The sequence below is a fragment of the Notolabrus celidotus genome, chromosome 14 (genome assembly GCF_009762535.1).
Source record: "Notolabrus celidotus isolate fNotCel1 chromosome 14, fNotCel1.pri, whole genome shotgun sequence".
Taxonomy (NCBI): Eukaryota; Metazoa; Chordata; class Actinopteri; order Labriformes; family Labridae; genus Notolabrus; species Notolabrus celidotus.
The window spans coordinates 7,583,959-7,600,425 of NC_048285.1; the positions used below are offsets into that span (position 1 = coordinate 7,583,959).

General features: G+C 38.7%; 4 protein-coding genes across 4 annotated transcripts; all 4 read left to right on the plus strand.

Annotated features, from left to right (window-relative positions):
* The first annotated feature begins 539 nt into the window (after positions 1-539).
* LOC117825650 (C1q-related factor-like) lies at positions 540-2,790 on the plus strand. Its single transcript, XM_034701563.1, has 4 exons — positions 540-615; positions 840-950; positions 1,042-1,182; positions 2,031-2,790. The coding sequence occupies exons 1-4, from the start codon at positions 540-542 to the stop codon at positions 2,462-2,464; spliced, it is 762 nt and encodes a 253-aa protein (XP_034557454.1). The 3' UTR covers positions 2,465-2,790.
* Positions 2,791-4,210: 1,420 nt separating this feature from the next.
* On the plus strand, positions 4,211-4,842 carry LOC117825651 (complement C1q-like protein 4). The gene is made up of 2 exons (XM_034701565.1): positions 4,211-4,291; positions 4,406-4,842. The coding sequence occupies exons 1-2, from the start codon at positions 4,249-4,251 to the stop codon at positions 4,840-4,842; spliced, it is 480 nt and encodes a 159-aa protein (XP_034557456.1). The 5' UTR covers positions 4,211-4,248.
* A 2,196-nt stretch (positions 4,843-7,038) lies between these two features.
* Positions 7,039-8,436, plus strand: LOC117825727 (complement C1q-like protein 3). Its single transcript, XM_034701655.1, has 4 exons — positions 7,039-7,119; positions 7,216-7,311; positions 7,406-7,546; positions 7,645-8,436. Exons 1-4 carry the CDS (start codon positions 7,113-7,115, stop codon positions 8,076-8,078), a joined length of 678 nt encoding a protein of 225 aa, XP_034557546.1. The 5' UTR covers positions 7,039-7,112; the 3' UTR covers positions 8,079-8,436.
* A 3,095-nt stretch (positions 8,437-11,531) lies between these two features.
* Positions 11,532-14,394, plus strand: cbln18 (cerebellin 18). Its single transcript, XM_034701654.1, has 7 exons — positions 11,532-11,621; positions 12,681-12,780; positions 13,075-13,254; positions 13,340-13,489; positions 13,620-13,708; positions 13,792-13,872; positions 13,965-14,394. Exons 2-7 carry the CDS (start codon positions 12,681-12,683, stop codon positions 14,091-14,093), a joined length of 729 nt encoding a protein of 242 aa, XP_034557545.1. The 5' UTR covers positions 11,532-11,621; the 3' UTR covers positions 14,094-14,394.
* Positions 14,395-16,467: the final 2,073 nt, after the last annotated feature.

Here is a 16,467-nt window from a genome sequence, read left to right on the forward strand (position 1 = left end):
TAAAGTAATCTGACTCTTCATGGGAGGACAATGAAACTCTCATTTTACACGTGGTAGTGAGAGGTTGTGCCATAGCCTGATTGAAAGAGGTGTGTTAAATTTGGACGATGGAATGGGAGCTGCTGGCTTTTTGACATAAATAATCATTACAAATTAAAGCTTTAAAAATCTGCTTGGATAAAAACAACTCTGCAGTGTAAGAGGTTAAAATGTGATCGATATTGACAAAAACCTTGATGTTACTTCACCGCAATGATTACTCTCCTGTTATCCTTGTAAAACAGAGTCATGTGACTTAGTGTGTTTAAAGCCCCTGAATCTGACTATGTTTGATACACCAGTAAACATGCAAACACAGGAGAGACACCATCTTTGTGAGCTGATGGGAACTTTCAAACAGGTGGACACTTTGCCACTGAGGATAGTTGATACCTGACCTACATCTACAACACAAAGGTCTGGAGGCCATTTGTTGGTATGTGTGTGTGTTTGTGAAGCCCCCAATGTTAAAGAAAATGTACACCAGTATGTTTGTACACATGAAGGAGGGGAAGTGGCTGGACTATAGGTTAAACTGGGAGGAGCTGCTGAAAGCTATAGGACAAGAACTCATGGGTAACATATATATACAGGTGTGACTCTGCATCGGTCCATCACACCTTCTGCCCTTCTGAAGCCAGCATCAGTTTCCAGCACCACCATGAGAGGTGAGACTACATGCTTTAGACAAAGTTGCAATAATTAACTTACTGCAACTACAGAGACAATACAAGGAGGGAGACTTTCTTAACAACTTCTAGGTTTGATAAGGCATATCTGTGCTCTTCTTCTTTTTTTAGCTCTTGTATTACTGTGTCTGCTGAAAGCAGCGTTGATCAAGGCTGATGATTATACCTGGGGTGGACCTGAAAACACAGGAACTGGATCTGTTAATCCCGGCTCAGAAAATGGTGAGGGATTCATAAGAAAATGTCCTGATTAATTTGTCCAGACAAACTCTCACCATCCAACCTCTGTTTTTCTGTGTGTGTGTGCATTCAGTGTGTCTTACGGACCAGGCATCATGTGGCTGCTGTCTGATGCAGCAGCAGATACACAGGATGACGCAGTTCTTCAACACAAGCCTGAATGAGCTGGAGAAAGAGCTGATAAAATCAATAACGGTCCTCAATAACGTCAGAGGTGAGTAAAAACACAAGAGCTGCACAAACCAGGGAAGAGTGAACGTCCTCAAAACATCTCAAAGCCCCTGGAAACCTAAATCTAAATGTCCTTTTAGCTAAGTCATTTAGAGTTAATGCACTGAACAGATAGCACCTTAAAGTATTACAAATTGCTTTCAATTGAAAAAGTGAGGTACTGTCATTTGAGTTACTTTAAACTCAAACTAGAAGAACTGAGCACAGACTGTGTGAACTGTGATCATTTACACTTAAACTGTGTGTCTTACTTCTGCTATATGTAACTTTCGGTTTAAATGTCTAAGTTATTATTATTGTGCACGACTTCAGACATTACTCATATCCGTCTATGACATTAGCATATGGTTACTTGCATATTTTTACGGATTAGCTCATGGCGTCATGCTAATTTCAGGAAACCTTTAGAACTTGTATTTTCAGAGGTAGAATGTAATAGAATGTAACTGAAAGGATCAACCTCTGCAGTCTCTTCATCTCTTTCCCATTACATGGATAATAATTCAAAGAATGAAAATAACTAAATTCAATTTTTTTTTCTCGACACTGAATTTAAACATTTTCACTTTTTTCTCCAAGTGCATACAGTTGGTCACATGATCTGATTCCATACAGGTTTCCTTTAAGTTATCACAGTTTTATTTTTACTCAGATTGTTGTAGATGCTTGATGTCACTCTCATATTTGATGCCATACTGCATATGCATTTTCTTTTTTTTGAGCTTAATTTCCAGAGGTTTCAAATGATTTCACACCTCAACATAAGCTTATCATTTAACAAGCTTTTCTCAATACATCTTAATATCTTTCTTCTCTCCTCTGTCTCTGCAGCCAGCCGCAGTGCCTTCTCTGTCGCCCTAACTAATCAGCAAAAGTTAGACTGCTTGGGCCCCTTCCGTGACGACAGGCTCATCGCCTATAAACATGTCTTCATCAATCTGGGAGAAGGCTACAATGTGGACACCGGTATCTTCACCGCCCCCCGCTCTGGGGTCTACAGCCTTGCCCTCACCGTCTACAGTGATGCCGGCTCTCCTGGGAACACCTTGGCTGCCTGTGCTAGTCTGCAGGTGAACGGACAGGTGATGGCAGGACCCAGAGAGAGAAATATGCAGGACCAAGAGGACAGTGCTACTATTGTTTTGGCCCTCCACCTGCAGGCTGGGGACAAGGTGGCTGTCAACCTGCCTATTGGATGTTTCCTCTGTGATAACAGCAGCCATTATAACACTTTCACTGGTTTCCTGCTGTACGCTACTGACTAAGTTAGAGAAACATAGCCACTCTGTCATCCTGTACCTACAAGGTCTGAGTGAAACAAAATCTTCCAGAGCTGGCGGTGGTTGTAACCATTTATTTAAGTGCAGTTTGTAACCTTATCCATCCAAACTCATCTTCCGTTTGCTTGTATTACTTTCTGGCTAAAGGATGGTCTACATGTACATTTCTAAATAAAATTGTAAAGAAAACATTTCAACATGTTGTAACGCATGTTTGTGTATCAACTTTCCTGACAAACTGATTAATGTCATACAATCTGAGTCATTTTTTTTTTTTGAATGTGGTAACTGCTGACTAAATTATACTGGAAATCTGTGACAAACCCTAAAAATGTAAGAAATAAAAGTCTAAATGACCGTAGACTCCGTCTCATTGGCTCATTTTTCTACACAATTAAATATGTTTATTTTAGTGCAGTCAGTTCCAGATGAAGCTGAAGATGTTCTGCTTTTATCTATTGTGGCATCTGAACAAAAAGGTATCTTGAATCATCTCCTCAGTGTCCTCAGAAAAGCTACGCATATCTTTCTTTGTTTGCATGTGTGTCACTTTGGGCTCGAGCCAGGCAGTCCAAACAGCCCCTCTGTATGGCTAAAACTTATATAACCTGGCAAATACAATATCATCAATACAGCTTTATGCAGCATCACTTTTGGCAGCAGGTGTAAAAAATTAGCTCCAGACAAAAAAACACATTTCCCCGGAGCGGCAACAGTGACAAAGCCTTGAGGTGTGTGTGTGTGTGTCCAATTGTGTGTGGGTTGTTAGAATATGAGAGTCCCTAGTGATGACAAAAACAAAATCACCCGTTTAAAGAGTAATGAAGGCAAACAGGGAGGAGATTGAGAAAACATCTAGGAGGAGCAATGTGTGAAGAGGAGGAATTAAAAAAATAAGGTCTGATAAAGGAGGGGCTCTCAGGATATATAAATATAAATGCGTACAGATTTTTCTCATGATTAGTCTGCACACAGTCAGGGTTCATCGCATATTTACTGCATCAACATGAAAGGTGAGAATAAAAGCAAGCAGAATATTTTGGAGGCATATGGTCAGAGTTTTACCAACCACGGAAAAAGCTTGTTAGAAGAATCCAGATTGACTGTGTTTTTTTTCCAATTGGGGTAAAATTTGGTAGAATAAAAGTCTGTATGATATGATTTAAAACACATAGATATTAAATAATGGAAAGTTTTGAAAATCAATTTCAGATTATTTGATTAAAATAGTGTAACTTTATAGATGAGCTCTTAGTTAAGCTTATGTTTAAAAATCAGAAAACAGATTATTCACACTTTGTTTATTCACTGCCAAAAAACTAAAACTAAAAATGTGTCTTTCATTGCTTTAAATTCTTTCTTCATTTTCATCCTCTAGCTGTTGTACTGCTGTGTTTGCTGCATGCAGCTTTAGCTGAGACCGAGGAAACATATTCCTGGCACGCACCTGATGACCCACAAAGAGAGGATGCAGCTCCGGAAAAAAAAAAAAGGGGTGAGAGGTTGTTCAGGAATAAGTGTTTTCCTCAATAACTACATCGTCGTATGTTTTTCTACAACCTTGGGTATAAATGTTTGTGTGTGTGTGTGTGTGTGTGTGTGTGTGTGTGTGTGTGTGTGTGTGTGTGTGTGTGTGTGTGTGTGTGTGTGTGTTTGTATGTGTGTACACAGATTGTCTGTCACACCAGGAAGCGTGTGGCTGTTGCCTGATGCAGGGGTGGTTGAAGAAGACAGAGATAATCTTTAACCACTCTTTGGAGGCACTAAACATGGAGCTTTCAGTCGCAAAGACGACCCTCGACAATCTGAGAGGTGAGAGGTATTTACGTGACCCACACAAACCATAGACTGGGAAGTCAAAGTAAAAACTAAAGACTTCTTAGATCTTTAATCTTACTTTCTTTGTCTTCTTCTCTGTATTTACAGGCAAACAGGGGATCTTCTCTGTGGCTCTAAGCAAAAACACAGCTTTAAACTGCTACGGCCCTTTTGATGATGATGATGTGATCATTTTCTACAATTACACCTTCATCAACATAGGAGACAGCTACAATGCGAGCACTGGTATCTTCACTGTACCCCGCTCTGGGGTTTACAGCCTCGCTATATCCCTCTATGGTCACCACTCTCCTGGAGACACCTCAACCACCTGTGCCAATCTGCAGGTAAACGGCAAAACAATGTCTTCCCTCCCCAAGACACAAGGCCATGAGGACAAAGAAGACAGTTCAACAGTGGTCATGGCGGTACGACTGGAGGCCGGGGACGAGTTGGCCGTCAGCTTGCCCAAAGGTTGTGTCGTCTGCGATAAAAGCGGTCACATGACAGCCTTCACGGGTTGCCTGCTTTATGCCACTGATTGAGTTAGCAGGTGCAGCTCTTGACCTTGAATCAACCCTTCACTGAGAGTTTTTACACCGCCTAGATTCAATCATCTTTGGGGATATCTATGAAGTTGTAGCCTCTAATCTCTATCTAATCTTTGTCCTGCAACAAACCCTTTTTTTTTGTTTTACTTCATTGTGATCTATTTTTCCTGAGTTGATTTCATTACAAGCTGAACCATGTTTTTAATCCACTTAAAAATGTCTGTCTCATGTCCTACTGTCCAGTGTACTGGTTGTATGAGCTGCTGATCTTGAAATAACAAAGAATTGTTACTTGTAATAAAAATATGAATGAGAGAAACTTCTTTATGAAATTGACAAAGAAAATAAACCATGCTCACAAACAAACTAGTCACTTTCTTTGTTTCAGTCTCTATGAAAGAAAGCAGAGATACAAATGTCATCTCCACATAAGACAACACATTTAATGCTTGTCAAAGATAAGGTCGGATTGATAACTAAACAACAATGCACTGATTTGTTAAGCTTTGACATTTAATGATAGACCTATTCTAATTCAAATTTGGTGAAATATTGAATTTGCATGATAATAGAATGAAAGATTTAGTAAGCGAAAATACATTTCCAAAATGTGAAAACTTCAAGCAACAATTGAAACATTCACTAAGCTGGTTTCTCTGAAAAATTAAAGACTGACAATGATGCTATGAAAACTAGAAAATAAAATATGACATGGATTCAGGTGTAGAGTTACAATGAGGCCACTGAAAGAAAAACAATTTGAGGTTTCAAGGATAAAGTCAAAATATTAAAAATAAAGTCTTGAGAGAAAATAAACCTCCTACATTTAAAAAAAGAAAGATGTAAAATTACAATGACTAAACGTTGAGCATCTAGTGAAGTTATACTAACGGTTTAATACATCACTGAATACTCTTATTATAATAGCACCTGACATATTTTAGTCCTTTACTGCAGAACTTTTATTCAATTCAACTTAATATTCCTTTCAAAATGGAATAACAAATGTTTTTTCAACATCACAGAAATATATCAAAGGACTGTTGTGAATGCAGATTTACAGATTAATCGATCCACACTTTGGAATTATTACAAAAAGTGTCTTTTTTAAGATCGTCAACAATCAGGGAAATAAAGTTGGTTTATTTCAAGTTACATCAAAGAGACTGTGCAGTGTCATTCCTGTATTAGTAACTTTGAAATAAGCAATGGAGCATCAACTTCTATGCCACTGTCTGTTGTGCTGCATCAATCCAGGCTGGTAAACCTGAAAACTTCAGAAAAGAGGGTTTTTGCTGGGAAGAAGTCAACTGTTGGACAAATACAACCCTACTTTCATAAGAGCTGGGACACTGTGCAAAATGTTAATAAAAACAGAACTTGATGGTTTGCAAATCATTCAAAGCTAAATAAACCCATAGCTAGATGAAAATAGTTCAGCACTTCCAGAATAATATCACATCGTAACATTTAAAGATTCAGAACACCTGGATAAATCTCTGTACAAAAGGGACAAGGCTGATAGACATTACTGGATGGCGGTAATCTTCAAGCCCTCACTGCTGAAAAAAACAGACATGACTCTGCAGGGGAAACCACTGCATGATCATGATCCAAAATGCATTTGACTCTAGGCCAGAGCTTATTTAAAATGGACCAAGGCAAAGTGGAATATGGTCCTGTGGTTTGACAAATACAAATTTGACATTCTTTTTGGAAATAATGGATGCCACATCATCCACTCTAAAGAGGAGAAGGAGTACATGGCTTGCTCTCAGCACACAGTTCAAAAGCCAACTTTATAATCTAATGTGCTCAGCATATACTCATGAACACATCAGGTCACTGTATAAGGCTTTTTATATGTCAGGAAAAGTTATAAATGTAAGCCATAAAATTATTTGTTCTATCCTGGGAAATCTTCAAACTGCAGGTCTGCTGTGGAAACACCTTGTCCCAAACAATAGATGAAATCTGGCCTCTACCTGTCTGCACAAAGCCCCAGAGGGTGTGTGTCTCTTTGTGTTTGATTTTAGAAAGTGAGAGTACCTGATGATGATGATTAAGTGTTCTCACTTACACGGTTGACAAGGCAAATTTGGTTTGATAAAAAAAATCAAAACAAGGCGGAGCAATGAAAAGAAATGAAATAAAAGAGGTTACAAGGGAGTGGTTTTGGTAAAAATATATATCCATGATACTTTCACTGCTGGTCAGATCATCAATTTCTATCCTCACTGAAGCTCCCGTCACAAAGCGTCAACATGAAAGGTGAGGCTTACTGCATTTACAGAGGAATAGTTAAGATAAAAATTACATAAACTGAACTAATGCAAAGCTTCATCTCACGTGTCTCCCTTTTTTCAGCTTTTATACTGCTGTGCATGCTTTATTCAGCTTTTGGAAAGAGCGCTTGCAACCCATACATTTGGAACCCACGGGGAAGCCCAGACTCAGCCAGGGGTGAGGAATCCTGGTTACATAATCTGTGTTTCTGTATATATTTAAACCTGCATATGCACTGTATTAAGGTGTATTTGTGTGTATTTGTGTCCAGAGTGTAGGGCGGACCAGGGTTCTTGTGGCTGTTGTACCATACTTCGCGAGGTTGACAAGTTAAGGGAGCATTTTGACCAGAGTCTGAGTGAGTTAGAAGAGGAATACCAGAAAGCGAACCAAAGTTTTAACAATATACAAGGTAAGTGATACATCCACGAATAAGATTAAAAGCAAATATGAATGAAACATTTCAACTTTTTACACTTGTAACCTGATGTTCCTTCTTTGCCTCTCCAGCGAGCCGCACTGCCTTCTCTGGCGCTCTAGCTGATGATGCTTATCGTGGGTGTATGGGGCCGCACAATGAAGACAAGGTCATCAAATACAATTATGTTTTAATTAATCTGAATAATGGCTATAATCAAACCACAGGTATCTTCACCGCTCCCTGCTCAGGCTTTTACAGCATCGCTTTCACAGTCTACAGTGATGCTGGTTCTGCCGGCAGCAGCTTGGAAGCCTGTGCCGTGTTGATGGTTGACAATGAGAACATAGGCGGGGTAACAGACAGAAACCAGCATGACCAAGAGGACAGTACTTCTCATGTCATAGCCCTCAAGCTTCAGGAAGGGAGCAAGGTGGCTGTCATCCTTCCCGCTGGATGTTTTCTCTGTGATGATAGCAGCCGCTATAACACTTTCAGTGTCTTTCTGATTTATGCAACTGAATAAGTTAAGGAAGTTTAGTGAGCTGGTTTATGTGTGAACACCTTTTTAACATGAGTAAAGAATGCTAGAAATCTCACTGCGCCTCATCTTTGTTCTTTTGAAAGGAAGAGAGAACACTGAAGATGTCAAAGGATAACTATCTTTGTTCTGTTACTGCTTGTCTTTTTCTTTATGAAACTGTGTAATGTAACACTGGAGACGAACAATAAGCTCGTACAGTTAAAAGTCAATGAAACAGGACAGTGTGACAGTACATGTTCATGTCTACATAGAGATAGTTAAGTATTGAAATTGTCCTCTTACTTTGCTTAGTATTTTTGATTCACTTACCCCAGTGTTGATTGAAATGGGCTATTTTGCAATGTGGAATTTGAACTTGAATTCATATGTATTACATTTAAATAAAGCACTTAAATCTCACTTTGTGGCTCTTTATGTGAACCATCATTACTAAACACAACAAGTGGGGTTGATTAGATATGATATAGTCATTTATTTCTACTTATATAATATCTGATTTTAAGTGTCATATAATCCATGAGACACTTCAGGGTAGAAGGTATAGTATTATGTCATACTGTATCAGGGTCGGAGTGGGACTCGTGTTTTACTATAAGTGGGAATTAGAGCACTTCTCTCTTAAAGCGTGCCATTCATAGTGCACCACTATCATTTGTTTGAACAAATACATGATTTTTTCTCCTGCAATATCAGCCTTTGCAAATAAGCACACATGCTACCAGCTGCTTTAAAGTTTAAAGTTCACATCCAACACTCAAACATAATCATCACTGAACTACACTCTTCAACATCACAAAGTCTTTTTTACATTATTAGATATTTATTCAGCACAAGCTAGTTTTTATAAATAAAGGGATCCAGGCGTTGAACACGTTATATAATGTAAATCATCCTAAGAACTTCATGATTTACAGTTTAAATTTTATATTTTTAATCAAAAGCAACTATTACAAGTTAAAGACAAAATGACAATTAAGCTCCCAGAGAGAAAAGTCAATGTTGCAGCATGCTAGTTATCTATCCCATCACCCTCTCAGATTTTATTCCTCTGAATGGTTTAAATTGGTCTCCATGTGAAGCAAGATGGGGCCTTTTAATTCCTACCCAAAATGCTGTCTAAACTGTATTTTTGCAGTATGTTTAATTTTCTACTTGAAAAGAGGCAATGAGGGGCATAGAACAACAAAATATATATAAATACATAAACTAAACAACCAGAGGGACTGGGTGTGTTTCAAAAGAGGTGGGGAACTTACAGTAGAATTATTGCTTTATAATTAGGGATCTTAGATTCACAGATTGTGATTATGCATAACCTCCAAAATGATTAAATTATTAAAGGTCTCCAGGTTATACTTGTTTCATTGCTAATAAGGCTTCAGGTAAGTCAAAGACTCTGAGGTGAGATGGGAAGCAGCTGTAGCTTGTTAAATGAAAGAAACTTCAGGACCCACTACAAAAAGTATAATTTGGTCAACAGAAGGCTCCTCATGAAAAAACTGCAAAAGATCATTGCTTGAACCTCACTGGGTGCACTTCCCAACATTACAAAATACTGTTTATAGTTCTCACAATTTAAACATATTTGCTAAGAATTAAATAAAGCAGCTGTCACGTTTGATGATTTTAGTTCCTCCCATGAAGAAACACAACAAATCGAACCTCCAAAAAATCTCAGAGAGACAACCAAGACTTTTATCTCCACCATTATGCTGTAATTCAAAGCACTGGTTTGAAATCACATCTCAGGTCAGGGCAGCTCACGTCACGTTATGTCATCATATTACTTTTGGTGAATACTTTCAAGAACTGCTCTGTCTTGAAGAAATAAAACACCTGATACACCCTGACCTTCATGTAGCCGATAAGGCAATGTGAAGAACCAGGCCAGCTGACTTGGGACTCTATACACACAGGTGGTCATCTCAAAGACACAGACAATACACAATCCCAGGGGCTAACAAGTTTTTAAAGATAGCTGTGAACACCCTGTTATATAATATGCTGAGAGGAACAAGGACAGTGACAAATGCCTGTGAAAATTCAGGTCAACAACAACAACAGCAAAAATAAAGGACAGCTGTAGATGTTTTGGGTGTTCGATCAAAATATGTAGACAAGAACACACATACTGTAAGTAAACCTGAAAGAGTCTCCAGTTACATAACCAAGGTCAGGAGACTGTGTTTAAATAGTTTTCATGTGATATAGAATGACATTAAAAAGAGTCTCTTTGGTTTGTCTTTATCCAACAACTTTTCCACTTACATATCGAATAAATGGACTAGCAGTTGACTCGCCTGTGTACACATACATGAGTGGAAAAACAAGTTCTAAATTAATGAAGGTAAACTCTTATAGTACAAGCTTTCAAATATATATACAACATTGAAAACAAAACATTGAAACAACTTTCATTTGGTTAGAACTATACACCAATACATCGTTAGCATATAGAGACACTGTATATTTGAATGTGTTAACACCAAGTTTAAAATGTGTTCTTATTAAGGTTTCCGAATAAATGTGTTGACAGATAAAGATATTCATGGTACTCAAGTTGACTGATTGTTAACAGGGGATCTGATTTCAAGATATTGAAAATGGATGGATTCACTTATATTATTTCTCACTTAACAGCCCCCAGCTTCCTTTCGTGACCGGGAACAAATAGCTACCATGTCTTCTAGGAACTGGTTTTATCTGAACCTTTGATTTAAGGACAGAATTAAACTTTACAACACTTGGCAGTTCCTCTTCACAGCTTTGATACTTACTATTGAGTAAATTCTGGCTCATGGGACAAGATTATTTTACTCTGATAAATCTAGAGTCCACTTTAGCCACGAAACTATTGCATATCCACAATCAACACATCTAAGTTTTGAACAGTTCAATTGGAACGTAGTAATGGGAACACACAGTATCATTTTTTTCCCCTTCTATCTCAGCCAAGCCTTAGAACTAGAGGGCTTTGCGTATTGCTCTCAGATTTCGGTCCTTATCGATGAACTGATAACATCCGATCAGCTCTTTTTGTCTTCTGGTCAGTTGACTATTACATCCCATGGGACCTGTAAACAATGTTCTCCATATCAGCATTTCAGTAGCTGGTGGAGTAGCTGGTGTCCTGGAAAAGGAGGGCAACCTGACACCACTGCCCCAATAAGGGGTATTATGGTCCCAACAATATGAGCTGAAAGTCACAACAGGATTGATTCTTCTTCTTTCACACCAAAATGAAAACCTTTCTTACCAGACATATCAGGCTCTTTTCATGGACAGTGTTATTGTTTGGCTGTTTGTGTAGTGTTATGTGTGTGTGAGTTCATGTCTGCAGTGTTTGTGTGTCTGTGTATTTGAAAGGAGGCGGGGCTTCTGTCATGCACCCCGTCATGGGGAGGATCACCTGTACTGCAATGATGCTAAAAGAATCCCCCGCTCAAAACTCCTTCTCTCAGTTTCACAACATCTCAAGAAGTTGACTTAATCTTTCAACACAAGGAGAGGGAGGAACCAAATACAGTAAGTTTGATGGATTTATTCATAACTTACCAAATGTATATTAAAAAAGGACCATCAATTACTCACTTAGGCTGTCAATCACCAAAACATGCAGGTGCTTTAAGAGAGATGTGGTATGCTTTATAGATGTGGCTTGTCTTGTGCAAATGTTCTCTGCTTAGTATAAGCACAAGAGAGAAATGTAGCATATAAATAGGATTAGAATTTTGAAATGAACTGTACTTGCATAGCACTTTCTCTTGTCTTCTTAACACCAAAAGTGTTCTTACAGTCACAAAAAAAAACAGTCACACGCTGCTAGAAATGCCACCTGGACCAATTTGGGGCTCAGTGTTTTACCCAAGCTCACTTTGGCGTGTGACTGCTGGAACTGGGATTGAATCACCAACCTTACAATCACGAGACAATTGAGTCTACTTCTGAGCGGCAGCCTTTAAAGTCATCCATGTCCTCTAGATTTTCAGTTCCTTTTTCATTTTCTTACCATCGCCATGTCTTTTCATGTTTTTGTTGCACTCATTTCAGTCTTCAATAAGTAATATTATTTAGTTTGGGGCTTATATAGTTTTTTAAGTTTTAAGTTTAAAGTAAGTAAATGAACATGAACACATCCTGCAGACATAGAACAATTTGACATGTATTTGGTGATTTTCAGGTAAGTAGTTGTCTGGACATTAAGATTTAGTTGTTACATTTTTGATATCATGATTTCAACAGATATACAAGTTTTTCTCAGTCAAGAAGATTAGTAATAGTAAACAAACTTAAGTCAGTAATTAGTCTTATACCATAGGACCTGCAGGTCACGTTATCCGTGCTGTTAATCAGTGGAAAAATTGGGCCTCTTTTATCTGACAGCTATAACACTTAACCTAACCCAATCTTTGTGCTCAGAGAAACAAAGCATTGTGCAAAAGATTTGGCACACTTTGAGTTTGAGTTTGAGTTCTGAAGTACTATACATCTGACCTTTAAACCTTACACACACTTATGTTAAAGGTGACACTGAGCTCTTGAATGGTTGCATTGATCCAGAATCATTTCAATACTGTTTTTCAGATGTTGGTATTACCAGTTTTGTTCCTGCTGAGGGCGCTGTTGCTCTCTGGTCACGTGGAGGCCCAGTCCAGCACTCTGGAGATAATGAAGCTGGCGTCAAGTAAGCAACACAAGCAGCCTAATGTCATTCATTTACCCAGCACAAATCCTCACGGAACATCCTTACACATATCACACTACATATAACACACAGTTGTAAATGTTCTGTGAATGTTTTGCAGCTTAACTTTCATTGAATTAAATAGAGAGCTAGCATGTTTATATGTAGCAACATCTGTCTAAAAACTGTCAAAGTAACACATGTCTGACCTCCTTGTTGAGCTTGTCTCTCTGTCACAGAACCCTCTGTAGCCTCTCTTTTCCCTTCTTTATACATCTCACCATCTTATTCCAGTGTCATTGACGGAACCTCTAACTTGTGACAAGTGGGACTGTGACTGTACTTTCAATCGCCAGCGTAGCTGCTGTTGTGGAGCCAATGAAATGTACCAACTCGAGGACAGCATCTATGAAAGGATTAAAAATTTGTGGCAGGGTGTTAGCACACTCAAGTACAGTGTAATGGATCTCTCAGGTAAAAACACCTGCAGTTATGGGAGATAGATTAATACTTCAGACTGCTTTACTGTACTTAATATGTTTCATTGTTTCACTCTCAGGTGGCTATAAGATTGCCTTCAAAGCCACAATGGACCCTAATAACATTGATGGATCTTTGAAAGGTTGCTTTGGTATATTCACTTCTAATGTGCCAATCCCATACACCTCCATCTCACTTAATGATGGCAACGGATATAACCCCACCCTAGGTATGACACACTCATAGAAAGAGTAAAATTATATGACTTTACCTCAACACTGAATTATTTTTTCCAAATTAAAGCCACATGTAAACTTATTCCACTAAATCTTCCCCCAAACTTTCCTTTTCCTGTCCAGGTGCTTTTACTGCTCCTCGTGCGGGTGTCTACCTTTTTTCCGCCACAGTCTACTCATCCGTGGAAAAGGACGGGCGCCTCTACCACAAAGTAAGATTTCTTTAAGTGATTTTTAAAGACACGCTTTAGCAATAGCAAGTATCTTATTTTCTTTGTCCCTTTGATATTTAAAGGTCCAGATGATGCTGAATAATATAGTGGTGGCCAGTGTATGGGAGGATAATCGAGAGGATACTGAAGACAGTGCCACTCAGGTAAACTTGGACATGAAGACTTTGAAGACACAATTTTCCGTTTGCTAGTTGAAACTTGACTCATTATTTATTTTCATTGTGCATGCTTTCAGGTAGCGGTACTGGAACTTAAGAGAGGTGACCAAGTCTATATGGAACTGATGTTTGGCAGGAAGCTCTGTAACCACCTGCAGCACAATACGTTTACTGGTTTTATGCTGTACCCTGAAACTAATGAGTAATGTACCAGCTGGACATACTCGCTAATTAAGCTTCCCCACTACAGTACATGACCATTAAAGACTCCACGCTGGTCCTCCAGAAGTAGGTTTGTGACCAATCACTGGACAAGCGCAGTAGATTCAATAGGACTAATAAGTGCACATGGACTTGTGTGTATATATGTGGGCATTGCTAATGAAACACAAATGGGTGCAGAATTATACTTTTGCATGGCATGAAATAAAAAGTGACATGTTTGAACACATTTGCATTATTAAAGCTATTACAATAAACTGCCAATAAAAATTCATTACAAAGTCAGATTTTGTGACCTTTCTTTTTTTAATTGCATGTTTTTTGCTTTGATCACTATTTTGAATTTCAGTATATATTTTTAGCTTGTCTCACACACACACACACACGCACACACACAGATGCTCATAGTCCATGAATGGAAATCGGTAGCAGCCAGAGCACTTGTATCATCTGGGTATGATAACAGCTGGTCATAATGTGCTGCTGCTGCTGCAGCTGCTAACATTCAGCCTGTGACAGCATTGTAACAGTGTAAACATGCACCTTTTATGGAAGCTCATTACAAATGCTTATACACCACAGTGAGTGTCCTTCCGTTAAACATATAAACACATGATGTTGCAGCTTACACATGGTCCACACATTTCTACACACATGCAAACAGACACACAAAGAGACAGTTGAATCACGGACTGAAAACATTCTCTCAAAGTGAGTCGTTCTTCTGAGTGAGCTTCGAGTATGAGGCAGTTAAATTCATGCTGCTACTTAAAATGAGTTTTTGTCATTTAGAAAATATAGTCATAGGACTTATATTAAAGATCTTTTTGAGTAATGATTATGTTTCCTCCTCCAGTATGTCACAACACATGCATCTACCCAAGCATGAATACAGTTAACATTACAGGTCACCATACAGAGGGATTACAGATGAAACAGATCTAAATAGCAGAGGTGTTTTCTTCCAAGAGTCAACAGAAGCTGTCAGATATCTTGACAAGAACTGTTCTCATTGAAATGGTCTTACCTTGAAAATAGATTTTCTGCTAAATACCTTCAATTCCTTGGGGAAGTGATTGAAACTCATTAGAAGTAAAGGGGTTTTTAAACCTTAGAGTTTTCCTAAGAATCATCCGTGAAAGGAAAATCCATTACAAATCCGCACACCCAATAAAACACAAGTAACATCTGGATCGCTTCATGTTACAGGTGATTAAAGCAGGATTTAATTTAAATACCACATCTTTTCAGTACTCATAATTACAAAACCAAAAATGGAAATACAGAGAAGAACTGCATGTAAAGCATCTTTTAAAAATGTTTTTTTAACCATTATTTTTTTTTTACCAGGGCCTAGCTGTCATGCGGTACAGGCTTCTTACAGTTGCTGTAGCCCATCTGAAATCTGTTTCTAATCACTAGTCAATAACAAAAGACAGCATTAAAGCCATGTGCTGGTGAAACAGCTGTGGTTTGGAACTGCAGGTCACTTGAGAGATTTCTTCAAAGTAAGCTTGACATAAGTCTACCACAACTATTCCCAGAGAGCAGTGTGATGACTGAGTCTGAGGGCGAACTCTTTAGGTGATGGACACCTCTTCTAACAGTAGTGTTCTGCCCAAAGTGACTGTAGAGGCAAGAACGTGTTGGTGGTTCTTATATGAACACACACATACACATACACACACAGCAGCTTGAAGAGGATCCAGGACTTACATGGATAGCTCTGCATGACTGATAATCAATCTATTACTCCTCCTTGTCACTTTCCCAGTTCTTTCCCTCATCTTTCCTTCATAGTCTCCTCTTTTCCTTCCTTCCAGTCTTGTTTCCTCTCCTTGACCGTCTCATTATCCTCTTCTTTCCTTCCTCTTCTCCTTCATCTTCCTTTTCCCATCTCATATGCTCTTTGTTTTTCTGCCAGTCTTGCTCTTCCTTTCTCTTTTTCCTACTACATCCTCTTCTGTTATCCCTTGTTCTCTGCTATACTCCTCTTTACTTCATTGCTTCTTCCTCTTCTTCTGTCCTCTTTTCCTCCCACCTTCTCCCTTCCTAATCACTTCCATTCTCTCCTTTGTATCCTTTATCCCCTCTTCTTAGTTTTCCTCTCACTTTTCCTATTTCTCACCCGCCACTCCTCTCCTTCTTCATCTTGTCAACTCATCTCTTCTCACTCTTCTTTCCCTCAACCTCTCCTCACACTTTCCTTTTTTTCTTCATCTTCCTTTCTCATACATCTCCCTTTAACCTTCTTCCCTGATCCTCTCAACTTCTTCTTCTTCTTCTTCCCCTTACATCCTTCGCTCATCCAACGTCCCCTCCTCTCCTTTCATTTTTCCTATTTTTCATCCTCCATTC